The 14,331-nt window shown below is 48.9% G+C and overlaps 1 protein-coding gene and 1 long non-coding RNA gene across 4 annotated transcripts; one reads left to right on the plus strand and one right to left on the minus strand.

The window, feature by feature from the left end:
* Nucleotides 1-249: 249 nt before the first annotated feature.
* On the minus strand, nucleotides 250-2,638 carry LOC120880487. Its single transcript, XR_005725037.1, has 3 exons — nucleotides 2,382-2,638; nucleotides 1,218-1,279; nucleotides 250-1,029 (listed from the first exon to the last, which is right to left on the minus strand). It is a non-coding gene; the product is annotated as an uncharacterized LOC120880487 (long non-coding RNA).
* Nucleotides 2,639-3,271: 633 nt separating this feature from the next.
* GLUL (glutamate-ammonia ligase) lies at nucleotides 3,272-13,878 on the plus strand. 3 transcript variants are annotated; one of them, XM_040263853.1, is made up of 8 exons: nucleotides 3,272-3,436; nucleotides 4,250-4,608; nucleotides 6,091-6,269; nucleotides 7,474-7,635; nucleotides 10,253-10,399; nucleotides 10,804-10,931; nucleotides 11,133-11,332; nucleotides 11,875-13,878. In XM_040263853.1, the coding sequence occupies exons 3-8, from the start codon at nucleotides 6,104-6,106 to the stop codon at nucleotides 12,191-12,193; spliced, it is 1,122 nt and encodes a 373-aa protein (XP_040119787.1). In that variant the 5' UTR covers nucleotides 3,272-3,436; nucleotides 4,250-4,608; nucleotides 6,091-6,103; the 3' UTR covers nucleotides 12,194-13,878. The 3 variants fall into 3 exon arrangements, with proteins under 3 accessions (XP_040119787.1, XP_040119786.1, XP_040119785.1); XM_040263852.1 differs by having other exon boundaries at nucleotides 4,492-4,608; XM_040263851.1 differs by lacking the exon at nucleotides 4,250-4,608.
* Nucleotides 13,879-14,331: the final 453 nt, after the last annotated feature.

The following is a 14,331-nucleotide window of genomic DNA, read 5'->3' on the forward strand; positions in this document are numbered from 1 at the left end:
GAAAAAGTTTATAATGGTGGGTTGGGTTTCCAGGGTGTTCCTCAAGCCTTAGTCTCAGCTGTCTCTTCAGCATGAGTTAAGGGTTTTGTTCACTGCCTACTGGAATCATCCAAATGTTGGAAAAACTCTATTTCCCAAACTATATGTTCTGCTTAAAGATTTGAGTATGTTTGAGCCTCACTCCAAATCTTGTCTCTAATGAGTGCATGGCAACCAACCACATAGGTCCCAGGAAGGCACACTCAGGTCACAAGATTAAGGGTTTACGATCTGCAAAGTGAGACTGGGTCCTTTAAAAGAGAAAGAAATTAAGAGAAGAACTCACAGGTAAAGTCCACCCCAAACAAGGCCTTTATTTCAAGCAGCAGAACACTGAAGAAGTCCTTTTTTTCAGTCCCCAGCCATTTCCGCAGATTTGGAACCAAATTTTGACCTGTGATATTTCTCTCCCACTCCACCCATCCCTTGGACACAGCTACTCTAAAAGAAAAAAGCCTGACTTCAAAGCCTATGAAACAGAATCCCCTGTCTGCTTTGATATTGAGTGTACCAGGAGACAGAAGAGTTCATGGTTCAAATGCTCTAATGCTTTTTAGGGAGTGGGAGGAGACTGGGGGTGGCTGTCAATTTAGGGAAGAAGGAGAAAGAGAACAAAGGGCAGCAGACTCAAACTGGATGAAACAGGCCATTCTCCTTACAACTTCTCTAAAAGTCCAGTTTGGGTTTCTGGGGGCAAACCAGTTAGTTTAAGCTCTTTCTTCTGCTTTTTCTTCCTTCATAGTCTTTTAAGCTTCCCTGAATAGTTCTTGAACTCATTTGGGTCCTAATTCAGTTTGGTTAAGTAAGTAGGGGGCTGACTAAGGAGGACAAGGCCTCTTGTTCTGCCTGAAAAACTCAGTGGTCATGTATTACCTTGCTAACCCTCACAAAGTATGCCCCCGGTCACATGAATGGATCAAAGCAAATCCATTTCCACTCTTGGAAAAGCAGCTCCAAGCACGTGTTCTCTTGATGGTGCCGCCGTCAGTTCTGTGTAGTCAACAAACATCAGTTATTGACCAGTTATTGACCCCCCCTTGACACTCCTGGGGGACACATAGATAAATAAGGGAGGTTAAGACACCAGCCAGGGCAGCAGGCTGACTCACATACTAGAAGCTTTAAGAACTGTGCTTGCCTCTTACTTTTCTATTTTCTATTCCGTGTGCCATCCCTACCTCGGATGCTGGCAGTGACCAGTACAGGAGAAGGCTCTGGCTCACTTCTGGCAGTCTGGCAACTGAAAAGTAACATTTTTTAAAACAAGAACATGGCCTTTCCCCTCCCAACACCTCCTCCTCAACCATTTAAACTCAAGACTTCACAGAAATAAATGGAATGAAGACAGCTCACTTTGTTATCAGATCTAAACCCACTCTCATAAAACTAATGGTGGCGCATTACCCAGAGGTAGAAAGTTGTACTTCATGGGTTACAGCAGGAAAAGAAATAATCTAATCCCTTCAGATTATCTTGGCCTATAATAATTACAATTATTGCTTTCTAGCATTGCTGTATGTGTGTGCCATCACAGTTAATCCTTACAATATACAAGGTAGCTGTTACGCCTAATTTGTAGCCAAGGAAACTGAGGCTTCAGGGCTAAGCATCCACCTGAATATAAAGCTGGTAAGAAGTCAAACCCAGATTTGAACCTACATTGCCTGACCTGAAGTCCAGCCTTTCACCATCATTTGAAGGATCACAAGTTTAAGTGCAAGTGTAAGGACAGAATACCTCACACTTGCAAGGCGACTTACCTGGTCCAGAATGTCACCTGTCTGAAACATACCAAAAGCCTCTGTTTGAGATGAACCTTGAGTCTGTCATCTTAAAGCACTGCAGTGTTAGCCACACTCCCACAGGAGAGGGATGTTGACCAAAGAGGCCAAGTTATGTGTGTGGTCACAGACAACATTTCTTTTCCATATTTGTGGTACAAAAAATAACCAGAAGAGCAAACTTCTTTCCTTCCTCTTCCAAAGAAACATGATTTCTTAGTTTTCAAACAGAAAATCTCATCTAGTGGGGCTCTTGAAAGGTGCGATAAAGGCTAGACACCATCAGGAGGATTCAGGCAATAAAAACAGTATGATTAAATCTTATTACTGGTAGCAATGAAGACATTATGTTTATGTGTGTTGTATACATATATATAAAATTGTGTATCTGTTGACAAACATCCCTTTCAAGACTGTTCACACATACATTCTCTCAACTATCCTAATAAAGCTCTGAGGAGAGAAGAGGAAGGGGTACTGATTCTCATTTTCCAGATTTCAAAGACGTTCAATAAATTACATGAAAAGCAACACCAGACAGAACTTAAATTTTTGACGTACCCTAGGTTTCAATGGGGGAGATGCCAAGACCTCAATTCCCTGTCAGCTGCCCTTGGGAAACAGTTCGCACAGAGGATTTCAAATCTGTTGCGCGGCTCTAAAGGTCCTCTCTTGAACCGCTTTATTTGATTTGCAGAAGAGGGAACTTGGGTCCAGAGAGGCTGCAGAGTTGCCTCAGGTGTGGCAGAGGCCGGCTCTGTGTCTCCGCCCGCCGGGATCCTCTCTACGCAACGAGACAAAACACAGCGCGTTCACTACAAACGGGAGATGGGAGACTCCAGGTCACATCCCCCAACCCGCCGAGGGGGCCGGCCAGGGGGCTCTTTCCGGCCTACCTCCGGCAGCCCCCTGTCTGCGCCGCCCCCTCCGAGGCCGGCCCAGGCACCGGGGAGCCCGGGGCTACTGCGGCCCCCCACCCCCACCCCGAACCTCAAGCAGGACCTGAGGGCCGGGCAAGGGAGTGGAGGCAAAAGCTGGTGCCTGTGGGTTGGAATTTCCTCTGGGGCGTGCAGTGGGACCTGGGAAAATCTCCCTCAGAGTATCTGACCTGGGGGCGCCGCGGGAGAGAGCACGCGGGGACCGCCCGGGGCCAGGCGGGCGGGGGCGCGGCGGCGCGCGGCAGCCCGGGCCGGCGGGGTCCTCCCCGGGCCGGCGGGGTCCTTCCCGGCAGGCCCCGGGCCCTCCGCCCGCCGCCGGCCCGCCCTGCCTCGCCCCCCTCCCCCCCCCTCCCCTCCCCCACCGCCCTTTCCCTTTCTTTCTTTCCCGGGTCCGCTCGCCCCCACCCGGCGGCGCCCGCTCGGCGGCTCGCCCAATGGCCGTGGTGCCGGGACGGTGCATCAGCTGATCCGCCCGGGCTCCGGGCCTCTGGGAACCAATCAGGGCGCCGGGGGCGGCCCCGGCCGCCGATAAAGCGTGCGGGGCGGCGGGCCGCCCTGCAGAGCCGAGAATGGGAGAAGAGCCGGCTGTCTAAGCAGCACCTCCCGGTCCTCCTCGCCTCTCTTCTCCTCACCTCGCTCTCGCCGCCCGCTCGCCCTGCCGCTTTGCTCGGCGCCTAGGTAAGCACCTGGCCGGCCCGGGGAAGAGGGCGGGGCGGGGGGTGGGGGGGCTCGGAAGTGTGCGGCGCCGGCCCGGCCGCCTCCCGAGCCGCCGCTCTCTGACCGATCGTCTCGGCCTCTTCCCACCTCCTGGCCCTACTCTGCGCCCCGGCCTGGAGGGAGGTGTGTGTGGGGGGCGGGGGGGGGCTCCTGCTTGCTTTCGCTGCCCGCGGGTCTGGGTCGGCGATGGTGGGGCGCCAGGCTTCGCGGAGGGCGGGGAGTTGTTTTGATCTTCCTTCAGCTGCTGGCGGCCTGAAGCGCCGCCCCTGGAGGTCGCTGGGCAGGACGAGCCGAGGAGCCTGCTCGCTGCCCGGGCCCGGCGCCCCCCGCTCGGCCGTGGGGCGTGCGTGGTGGATGGAGCGGTCCCCCTGCGGGCGCCTCGCCCTCTTTCTCCGCGGCTGCGGGCCCCGGGGCGCGGTTAGCTGCCTGCGCCGAGGCCGGGTGCCGGGAGAGTCGGTGGTGCGGGCCGCCCCCGCCGCGGGGTCTACCCCTGTGACTGAACAATGGGGAGCGCGGCGTGGCCGGCGGGCGCGGCGGGTGGAGAGGCCTGGCTGGCCGGACAGGGGCAGCAGCGGCGCGCTGTCCCTCCGGCGGACTCCCCAGCTGCCGCCCCCCCGCCCCACCCCGCCCCGGCCTTGGAGGGGTATGGCCCCCTCGGCGACGCCCTGAGATCCAGACGGGGGCCCAAGGGGCGGGGCGCCGACTTTTGGGACGTTTCAGTGGGAAAGGGCTGCTCTCAAAGTGGATTTTCCCAACTACCCTGGGGGTGGGAAGCGGGGATGCTCCCCCGGCCGCAAATCCGCGAAGAAGAACACGAATGAAGATGAAGACGACCTGGAATCTCGGTCCTCGGGGTCCCCCTCCAACTGCTTCGGCTTCGTCGCCTACTCGGTGAATGCCGGAGAAAAACCGCGAGTCAAGATCAAGTCGACTCAGGAGGCTTCGTATTCCTGCTCCACCCGGTGCGATTCCGACCGCACTCCGACTCCCTCTCCCTCTCCGTCTCCCTCGCCCAGAAAGCTCCGGTGCGTGGACCAGCGAGAGCCGGAGACCCACGAGAGGCGCGAACGCCACTCCAAAAGGAGAAGGGCCAAGGAGGGCATCATCGAAACCTTTGATCTTACGTGGCTGGGGTGAGTGAGGAGCAGGGATCCAGGACCCTACTCCCACCGCAGTTGCAAGAAACCGCTAAGGACCGCAGAATCCCAGCCCTCCATCCCCCCCACCACGTAAAATCTCGGCATCTCGGCGGCACTAGTTGATAGAGCAAGGCGGCTGTTGGCATCCAACCTGTCACGGAACCGAGTTGGCATCACCGAAAAGAGCAGGCCCTGAGGCTTAAGGGAGAAAGTGTGACTTGAAATTGGAGGTGGTAACCGGTGGGAGAGGAAAGCCAGAGACGGTTATAGCTGGGAGCTGAAAGGGTCTGGGATTGCTTCTACTGGCTTTTAAAGGCAGGATGGGCGATGGGCATAAGAGGTGGGATTTGACCAAGTCTAGAGGGAGTCGGCAAAGATTGTCTGCTAACACAACTTGACAGACAGCTTTTCTTCCCGGAGGGGAAGGGTGAGGCTGTTGCAGGGAGAAGCAGTTGTTTTCAGCTGGGCAAACATGGATGGTTGCCCATAGAAACTTTGCCACTGTACTTCAGAAAGTTGCCCAAGTCATCGGAGGAGAACAATATGTTCCCTCTCCAGCCACCCTGGGCGATCAATGGGGGAGGGAGGAGGTAGAACGTTTCCTCTTTGTGTTGGGGTTTGGTTTTGTGGCTTCAGTGTCTCTTCTTTGAGAGGTTTTGCAGTGGTGGCTCGCAGATTTTAGCATGCCTGAGCTTTTGAAATCCCAGATCTTTTGATTTAGAAGTGGGAATTTCTTACTTAAAGTTCTCTGGTGGAATCTGGTCACTCTCAAACTTAAGTCTACACTCTGAAATGAGAACTTTGCCTCAAAGTGATGGAAGTCATGCCAGTGTGTGACTTAAAATCCAGGTTGGATCAAATGTACCAAAGTACATATTAGTCGGTGTTAGGAAGCCACCAGCTCTTAAATCTTCTAGCTAGCCCCGGTTTCCTCCTTCCAGCTAAATGGGAATGGGGTGGGTTGTTTATTTGGAAGGGTGGAGGAATCTTCAAAAGAACTTTTTATTGAGGCATACTTTGGGGTGTAAGGAAAAGGGAGAACTTAACCAAGAGATCATAGCAGCCCAGCCCTTCTGTGGCTGGATTTTACTTGGAGATAGATGTCTGTTCTGCAGACTGTTTCTGAACTTTCCTATTTTGTTTTGGGTTCACCACCCCCCTGCCCCCCAGTATCTTAGTATGAAAAATGAAACAATTCCTCTACCTCTGACAAACCACAAAAATAGAACTTAGTGCTCAAAAGTTTAGATTCTGGCTTGAGGAAGGGAATAAGGAGACTTTTGTTCAGTATAAAACTTTAATCTCCCTGAAAGCAAGTTAAATAAATATACTGTACTTTTGAGTGTGTGACTTCCAAAGGGAGGGGCCACCACTCCCACTGTGACTTCTTGATTTAATTGTCCTTATTGTGTTATTTCTGCAGAGGATCTGTTTGGAGTTGGTGTTCTTATTTTATTTTTTTCTCTCTCTCTTCAGAACACCTTCCACCATGGCCACCTCGGCGAGCTCCCACTTGAACAAAGGCATCAAGCAGGTGTACATGGCCCTACCTCAGGGCGAGAAAGTCCAAGCTATGTACATCTGGATCGACGGTACTGGAGAAGGACTGCGCTGCAAGACCCGAACCTTGGATTCTGAACCCAAGTGTATAGAAGGTGAGAGGCTGGGTGGAATTGGGGGGGTGGGGTGGCAGCCTGAGACCACGCCACTAGATCTGGCCTCTTTACTCTGATATAAAGCTTTTCTAAGGCAGGACTTTACAAACTTTATTCAGTCAACATTAAGCTCCTACACTGCCTCCAAGCATTAACAATGGACCCCTTTATTTAAATTGAGTCTTGCATATCTAAAGAAAAAAGATGAAGTCTGGGGGGAGTGGCATTGGGAACTTTGTTGACTTGGGCATCCCATCTCAATCTGACCTAAGGTACCCCTAGGAACCCAGTTTGAAAACCACAGCTCTAACCTGACTATTCCATCTGCTTTAAGAATTCTTAATCTGGCTCATTGCTTATCTTACAGAAGCTATTATATGAATTGGGACGACTTTGTTTTTCTTTATTCTTTGGTCTAGAACAAACCATAGCTGCCTTCCTTCTGGAAAGAGACTGAGGTCCATCATCTTTTACCTGATTTAGGATAGCTTACTCTTCTGATAATGCTCACATTTGAGTGAATGAATGAATGGCTATAATACAAAACATATAGTGTATACCTGCTATGTGGCAGGTATTGCACAGGCCCTAAAAGTATAAGATGAGAGTCTGTTCTCTGCCTTCAGAGAACTCATAGTCAGCTGGAGAGAGATGAAGGAACTCACCTTTAAAACATAGTGTGGATAAGTTACGTGGGAGCACCCTTGAATAAGTCATTCTGCTAGTGTCTGTTTATCTGTTAAAATAAGGACACCACATGAACTGGGACTGTCCATTACACAGTTTGGGGTTGGGGTGGGAAGTGAAAGAAATAAGCAACACAGATGGCCTATCAGAGAGTCTTTATTTCTCCTGGATTTTAATTCTTTAAATGATGACTGACTGACTAGAAATGTCCACTCTGTCTCCTGGGTGTCCAATAGACTTATTTACAGAGGAAACATTATTCTTAGGTTGTTTCTATGATTGGTACTTCTTTTAAAAAAGTGATGCAATGGTCTTACTTGGAACTCAAAGAGAAAGGACTGTGGGGCAACCTGTAAACATCAGGGTTTGCCTGTTATTAGTAGCAGTCATGGATCACTGGCTTTCTGTACAAGACAGTGTAGATCCTTAGAGATAAAAAGGTAAGTGAGAGGCTGTACTCCTCCCTGAAAAGTTCTTGTGGTTGAAACTTTAATTTCCCCCTCTCTTTTTATCACAGAGTTGCCCGAGTGGAATTTTGATGGCTCTAGTACTTTTCAGTCTGAAGGCTCCAACAGTGACATGTATCTTGTCCCTGCTGCCATGTTCCGGGACCCTTTCCGCAAGGACCCCAACAAGCTGGTGTTCTGTGAAGTCTTCAAGTACAACCGAAAGCCTGCAGGTGTGTATAGGATAGACTTAATCCTAATCCATGAATTGTAAAGTCAGGTGGGGGAGGATATTCCAAAATCGGTATTGGGAAGACGAGCTTATCCCAGAACTAACTGTTAGAAGTTAGAACTAACTTCTAACTAACTCTTAGAAGTCTGAAGGACTGGACATGCATCTCTCCATCCTGAACTTCCTTGTTGAGAGAGGTTGTGTGGTCCATCCTCCCATTGTTGGCTGCAGAAAACCACACTGGATTCTTCTAAATCTTTGCTTGAGGAGTGCCCCATGCAACAGTCCTGCCTGTAGATTTTAATGCTGGGTTTGATTTCTAGATCTGCCACTTACTTTCTATGAACTTGGGCAAGTTATTTTGTCCCCTAACTTGTCACTTCCCCCATTTTAAAATGGGGGAGGGGATTGAGGGAGGGTGCTATATGTATACTTATAGCTATAGTAAGTATAGCTGTATGATTCTGGGTTCAATCCTTGGGTCGGGAAGATCCCCTGGAGAAGGAAATGGCAACCCACTCCAGTATTCTTGCTTGGAAAATCCCCATGGACAGAGGACCCTGGCAGGCTATTAGTCCATGGGGTTGCAAAGACTCGGACATGACTGAGAGATTAAGCACAGCACATAGCTGATGCACGTTGTTGAAACCAACACAACACTGTAAAGCAATTATCCACCAATTAAAGAATAAATTTTTAAAATGGAACAACTAATAAAGTCCATCTCATAAAATTGTTTATAGAGGATTGAGTTATGTGCAAATGATTGAGAAGAACTGTATGTCAAATACTGGTTGCCTTTTTGTTCCAGAGAGCTTTTGAAGTGAAAAGTGAAAGTCGCTCAGTTGTGTCCAGCTCTTTGCGACTCCATGCACTATACAGTCCAAGGAATTCTCTAGGCCAGAATACTGGAGTGGGTAGCCTTTCCCTTCTCCAGGTGATCTTCCCAACTCAGGGATGGAACCCAGGTCTTCGGTACTGCAGGTGGATTCTTTACTATTTGAGCTACAAGGGAAGCCCCCCAAAAAGTCTGTTTTAGGAGGCATTAAATTATGGTGAAAGACCTGAGTTCTGAAGTCAAGACAGGCAGGGTTTCCTGATTCTGCTGCCTACCCCGGGCAGGTTCCCTGCCATCTCTGAGCCTCATTTTCTTCTTGGTAAAAAGGGAGACTTATAATACCCATCTCAGGGTTATTAGGAAGATGCAGCTGACTCTGTGACCCTGTGGACTGCAGCACACCAGGCTTCCCTGTCCTTCACTGTCTCCTGGAGTTCGGTCAGACTCATGTCCATTGAGTCAGTGATGCCATCCAACCATTTCATCCTCTGTCATCCCCTTCTCCTCCTGCCCTCAATCTTTTCCAGCATCAAGGTCTTTTCCAATGAGTCAACTCCTTAAATCAGGTGGCTAAAGTATTGGAACTTCAGCTTCAGCATCAGTCCTTCCAGTGAACATTCAGGGCTGATTTCCTTTAGGATTGACTATCAGGGTTGATTTCCTTTAGGATTGACTAGCTTGATCTGTTGCAGTTCAAGGGACTTTCAAGAGTTTTCCAGCACCACAATTTGAAAGCATCGATTCTTTGGCGTCCAGACTTCTTAATGGTCCAACTCCCACATACATGACTACTGGAAAAACCATAGCTTTGACCAGATAGACTTTTGTCAGAAAAGTGGTATCTCTGCTTTCTAATACACAGTCTAGGTTTATCACAGCTTTCCTTCCAAGGAGCAAGCATCTTTTAATTTCATGGCTGCAGTCACTATCCACAGTGATTTTGGAGCCCGAGAAAATAAAGTCTGTCACTGTTTGTACTTTTTCCCCTTCTATTTGCCGTGAAGCGATGGGACCAAATGCCATGATCTGAATTTTTTTAATGTTGAGTTTTAAGCCTACTTTTCCCACTCTCCTCTTTTACCCTCCTCAAGAGGCTCTTTAGTTCCTCTTTGCTTTCTGCCATTAGAGTGGTATCATTTGCATATCATAGAGGTCTGAAAATGGTTCCTGGACATAGTGAAACAGCCAATAATACTCTATAAAGGTCTATTCTAGCATAGAAGTTTTCCTTGAGCTTGTCGCCTTTTTTTTTTTTGGTTGGTTGGGTTTTTTTGGCATGAGCCAGTACTATAGCAATTAGCACTTTGTATCTTCTCACCGGGAATGTAAGGCTGTTGATAGACTAGACAAATGATTCTCTCAATAAAAATTGTAGATTTGGCTGTAAATGCTTGAGAAACCATGAATAGGTCTAACAGCTAGTAGAAGCAGTTCTTCTGTGAATAGAGGGTTCAAGTGCCTGACATTTGGTACTTGGGAGGGGGCCAGCTTGCAGATAAGGTGAACCTTTGCTGTGTCCTCTGGGTCCTCTCCCATGTGACTTTGTGGTGACCCAGTTTAGTTATAAATAACGCCTTTTGAGAGTCTCGCTACAGATACATAACCGTAGCTTCTGTTATCATTCCCTCTCACACTGACTGGGGCACCTAAAGGTTGACCCTGGGTCAGTTCAGTAAATAACATCTCAGGTACCTGGAATCTGAGGACCACTTCCCATCAACACGGGGATTCAGTGCATTTGTCCATATATCTCTAATAGTGTGTCCACTCTTTCTCCTAGAGACCAATTTAAGGCACACCTGTAAACGGATAATGGACATGGTGAGCAACCAGCGCCCCTGGTTTGGAATGGAGCAGGAATATACCCTAATGGGCACTGATGGGCACCCCTTTGGTTGGCCTTCCAACGGCTTTCCTGGGCCCCAAGGTAAGTCTCCTTGGTGAGAGGTGAATCTTGCTTCTCCCCAAGTGCTTAATTGCCAAGGGAAGTCTCTCTGGGGATGGGTGTGAATCCTTGTAGACCAAAAAGCTAGGGAGATATTCCCGAGACTGGCTGAAATAATACTGTAGAGAGTTAGCCCTTGTGTTACCTAAATCCAAATAATGGATGTTGAGATGTGAACATTGCACGGAAACCGTGGGCTCTAGTCGGTGTTAACCCAGAGGAGCCCACTGCACACCACTCATCTGCCTCCCGGTAAAGGCAGGGATGATGATTCCAGGAGAAGGTGTGAGAACTTTGTGACTTCTGACTTTGGGCCATGCATCTCACTTAGATAGGAATTTTCTTGACATCCTGCCTCCTGATCTTCCATCTTGATGCCTCTCCAGGTCCCTACTACTGTGGTGTGGGAGCGGACAAGGCCTACGGCAGGGATATTGTGGAGGCTCACTACCGGGCCTGCTTGTACGCCGGCATCAAGATCGGGGGCACGAACGCCGAGGTCATGCCTGCACAGGTAAAGGTCTCTAGCCCACCACCTGCCCCACCTAGAGGCATGTGGGGGATTTTGCTAGGAAGGGCTACTGTGGTGCCCACTCCTTAACCCAAAGCCCTCAAGGTGGCTTGGAGTAGAGATGAGCAGGGGGCAAATGTCAGCTTCTGAGTTGGGGTGAGCAGCTGGTTTTGCTTTCAAGGCCCATCTTCTCGTTCTCTCTAGTGGGAATTCCAGATAGGACCCTGTGAAGGAATCGACATGGGTGATCATCTCTGGGTGGCCCGTTTCATCTTGCATCGTGTGTGTGAAGACTTCGGAGTGATCGCCACCTTTGATCCTAAGCCCATTCCTGGAAACTGGAATGGTGCTGGCTGCCACACCAACTTTAGCACCAAGGCCATGCGAGAGGAGAATGGTCTGAAGTGAGTGCCACCTCCAGTGGGGGCCATTTCACTCTCTCTGCAAGAATACCTGCCAGGGGTTTGATATACTGGGGATGAGTAAGCTGCCTTCCCAATTAGAGCCTTTAGCCCTTGGTACTCAGCTTCAAAAACTGTCTTCTGATCCTATCATTTTGTTCCTGTTTGGAAAGTACCCCCAAAATACTCTTCAAGAGTAGGATTCAAGGATGGTGATGGGGAAAGTTGACACAGATGAATGCTTTTGAAAATCTTTAGTAAGAACTAAATTAGTAACAATACAAGCTTCTGAATGAGCTTAATGGCTGTGGGTGGGAGAGAGTTTCATGGGGCATCTACTGCCTGCCCAGCACTAAGAGACATAGGTTGTAAGGCAGGGTGCTGCCTTTGTGGAGAATCTTTTCCTGGGGCCATGTTTTGGGCATTTGGAGCCTGGAAAACAGTCTTTGGTAGATGAGTCACTCCATTCTTGGATCCACACCTGCTCCTTGAAGGGCAGGTTTCCTGATGGCAGGTTGGACCCTCATCTTGACTGTTTCTTCCAGGTACATTGAGGAGGCCATTGAGAAACTAAGCAAGCGGCACCAGTACCACATCCGAGCCTACGATCCCAAGGGGGGCCTGGACAACGCCCGGCGCCTAACTGGATTCCACGAAACCTCCAACATCAACGACTTCTCTGCCGGCGTGGCCAACCGTGGTGCTAGCATCCGCATCCCCCGGACTGTCGGCCAGGAGAAGAAGGGCTACTTCGAAGACCGTCGCCCGTCTGCCAACTGTGACCCCTTCGCTGTGACGGAAGCCCTCATCCGCACATGTCTTCTGAACGAAACCGGCGACGAGCCCTTCCAGTACAAGAACTAAGTGGACTAGACTTGCAGCCCTCGAAACCCCTCTTAATTCTACATCTTACTCCCACTCTCGCCCCTCTCAATGTTATAATAGCTATAACGCAAAGGGTGGAATATCAAGGTCTTTTTTTTTTTAATTCCTCACACCCAGTTAATATCTCTTGCTTTCTTTGGTCAGGATCGAAGGGGTCAAGTTCTTAATCACTTCACAACCACCTACCTACCCCTGCCCTTTCCTTTTTCCTATCACCGAAGCTTTCTAGTGCATTAGTTGGGAGGGGGGGTGGGGAAACATAACCACTGCTTCCATTTAATCAGGTGTGTTTGTCCAATAGGCATAGCTCTCTGGACAGAGAGCCCAGTCATTGTGAAGGGATGGGGAGGACTCTTTCTGAGTTGTTACTGAGTGGGGGACAGGGGTGCTGGATTCTGTGGTTAGGTTAGGATTTCCCTTCTTGGTGGGAAGTTCCATTACTTACAAGGTTGTAACCAACTTTCTATCAAAAGTGAGAATTCGAGGGGAAGGAAGGGTGGGAAGTCGGGTAGGAAAATGCCCTAGATCTCCTGGTGTGGTGCTTCCCTTGCCTGGGGCTCGACGCCCTGACAGGCTCCACATAAACGGATGGATAGCCCTACCTTAAAAGAAAAAGTTCTCATTGTGTGGTCCTCCATTTATAACACAAAGCAGAGTAGTATTTTTATATTTAAATGTAAAAACAAAAAAACTATATATATGGGTGTGCAGATAAATGTGTGTTTTCTCTTTAGGGAGAAAAAGCCATCCTGGTTATGGGGAACCCAAATTTGAGACAAATAGTCTGGTTAGAAATAAGGATCTCCTTTTGAGTGGGCGTGGGGATGGGAGAGGCTGTGCTGGAAAAGTTGGCTGTTTGGGGCTGATACTCCCTCACTACCACTTCAGGGCTTCTCTCTGCCCTGCTTGCCCTTCTGGGGAGGCTGACATTGGTTGGTTAACAGGTGGAAGCCCATGATAGCAGTAGCCATCACCTGAGCCCCAGGTTTAAAAGACACACATGTACTTGTACACACAGGGGTTTGGAAATATGAGTTGGCTGGTCAACTTGAGCATGTTACTGACAAGGGGGTATTGGGGTTATTTTCCGGTGGGACTAGCATGTCACTAAAGCAGGCCTTTTGATAATATTAAAAAAAAAATTTTTTTTTAAGCAAAACAGAATTTTAGATTTTAATCATATTTGTTAGGGTTTCTAAGTCTTTGTTTTACAGAATTGCTTGTTTGCTTCAGCTGTCTCCTCCCCATCTCTGCTCTGGAGGAGATGGGACAAGTCTGGAGTCCAAACAGTTGTAATTTTGTATCTTGGTGTCTGTTCTCTGAGTGTGAAATTAAGATTCCTGAGGCGTTACTATTTTTTTTTTCTTTTATAATAAAAACAAACCCCACCTTTGTCCTTAGATTTTCTTTACTGTTTCTGGCTATTTTGTGTTGGGTGCGGAAAGTGGGCAGTGGTTTTTTTCTTACCATGACAATTTGTAATTGCCATGTACAGTATGTTCAGAGTTAGATAACTCTTCATTGTAAACAAACTGTGCTAACTGCCCAGAGCAGCTCTTATAAATGTTAGGTTGATTTATAAGATCTCTCCTGACTTGTGATTCTTTTAAGTCCCTATGTGCCACTTCATGGTATACCTGTTTTTGGAATTAATCTTTCCTGAGGCTTATTGCCAACGAGCCCCATCCTGTGCTTTGGGCATCTGGGGTGTTTGTGTTAAGGCTTATCCAGGCCCTAAAAGTTTACAGTAGTGTACAAACCCCAACCCTCCTCTCCCTGTGCTCCAGAGCTTGCCTTTGGCTTATCACACTATCACCTTTTGAGCACTGGCTTGATTTTATTGCAGCCTAGTCTGTTTGCAACTAGTCTCACTGTCCCTACTCCATTTCATCTTCTGCCCAGCTGCCAGTGGTTCATCTAAATAGCAAATATTGACCACGTTGCTACGCTGGTTAAAACCTTCCGAGGCTGACTTAGCTCTGAGGGTGAGCCAGCTCCAGATATCCCTTGATACGCTTTTCCCTCCACTAGTGAGCTGTTCACGATGCCCCCAAAGGCTCTGGAGACACCTGTATGCCTCTGCTCTTTGTCCCCTTCCCTGGAAATTCTTCAACATC

Source organism: Oryx dammah, unplaced genomic scaffold, assembly GCF_014754425.2.
Source record: "Oryx dammah isolate SB20612 unplaced genomic scaffold, SCBI_Odam_1.1 HiC_scaffold_21, whole genome shotgun sequence".
Taxonomy (NCBI): Eukaryota; Metazoa; Chordata; class Mammalia; order Artiodactyla; family Bovidae; genus Oryx; species Oryx dammah.

Bases quoted from the DNA above. Each gene is read 5' to 3' on its own strand.
- GLUL (XM_040263853.1), top strand. From the start codon at position 6,104: ATGGCCACCTCGGCGAGCTCCCACTTGAACAAAGGCATCAAGCAGGTG. The intron at 6,270-7,473 runs GTGAGAGGCTGG...TTTTTATCACAG, and splicing joins TGAACCCAAGTGTATAGAAG to AGTTGCCCGAGTGGAATTTT. The intron at 10,932-11,132 runs GTAAAGGTCTCT...CGTTCTCTCTAG, and splicing joins CCGAGGTCATGCCTGCACAG to TGGGAATTCCAGATAGGACC.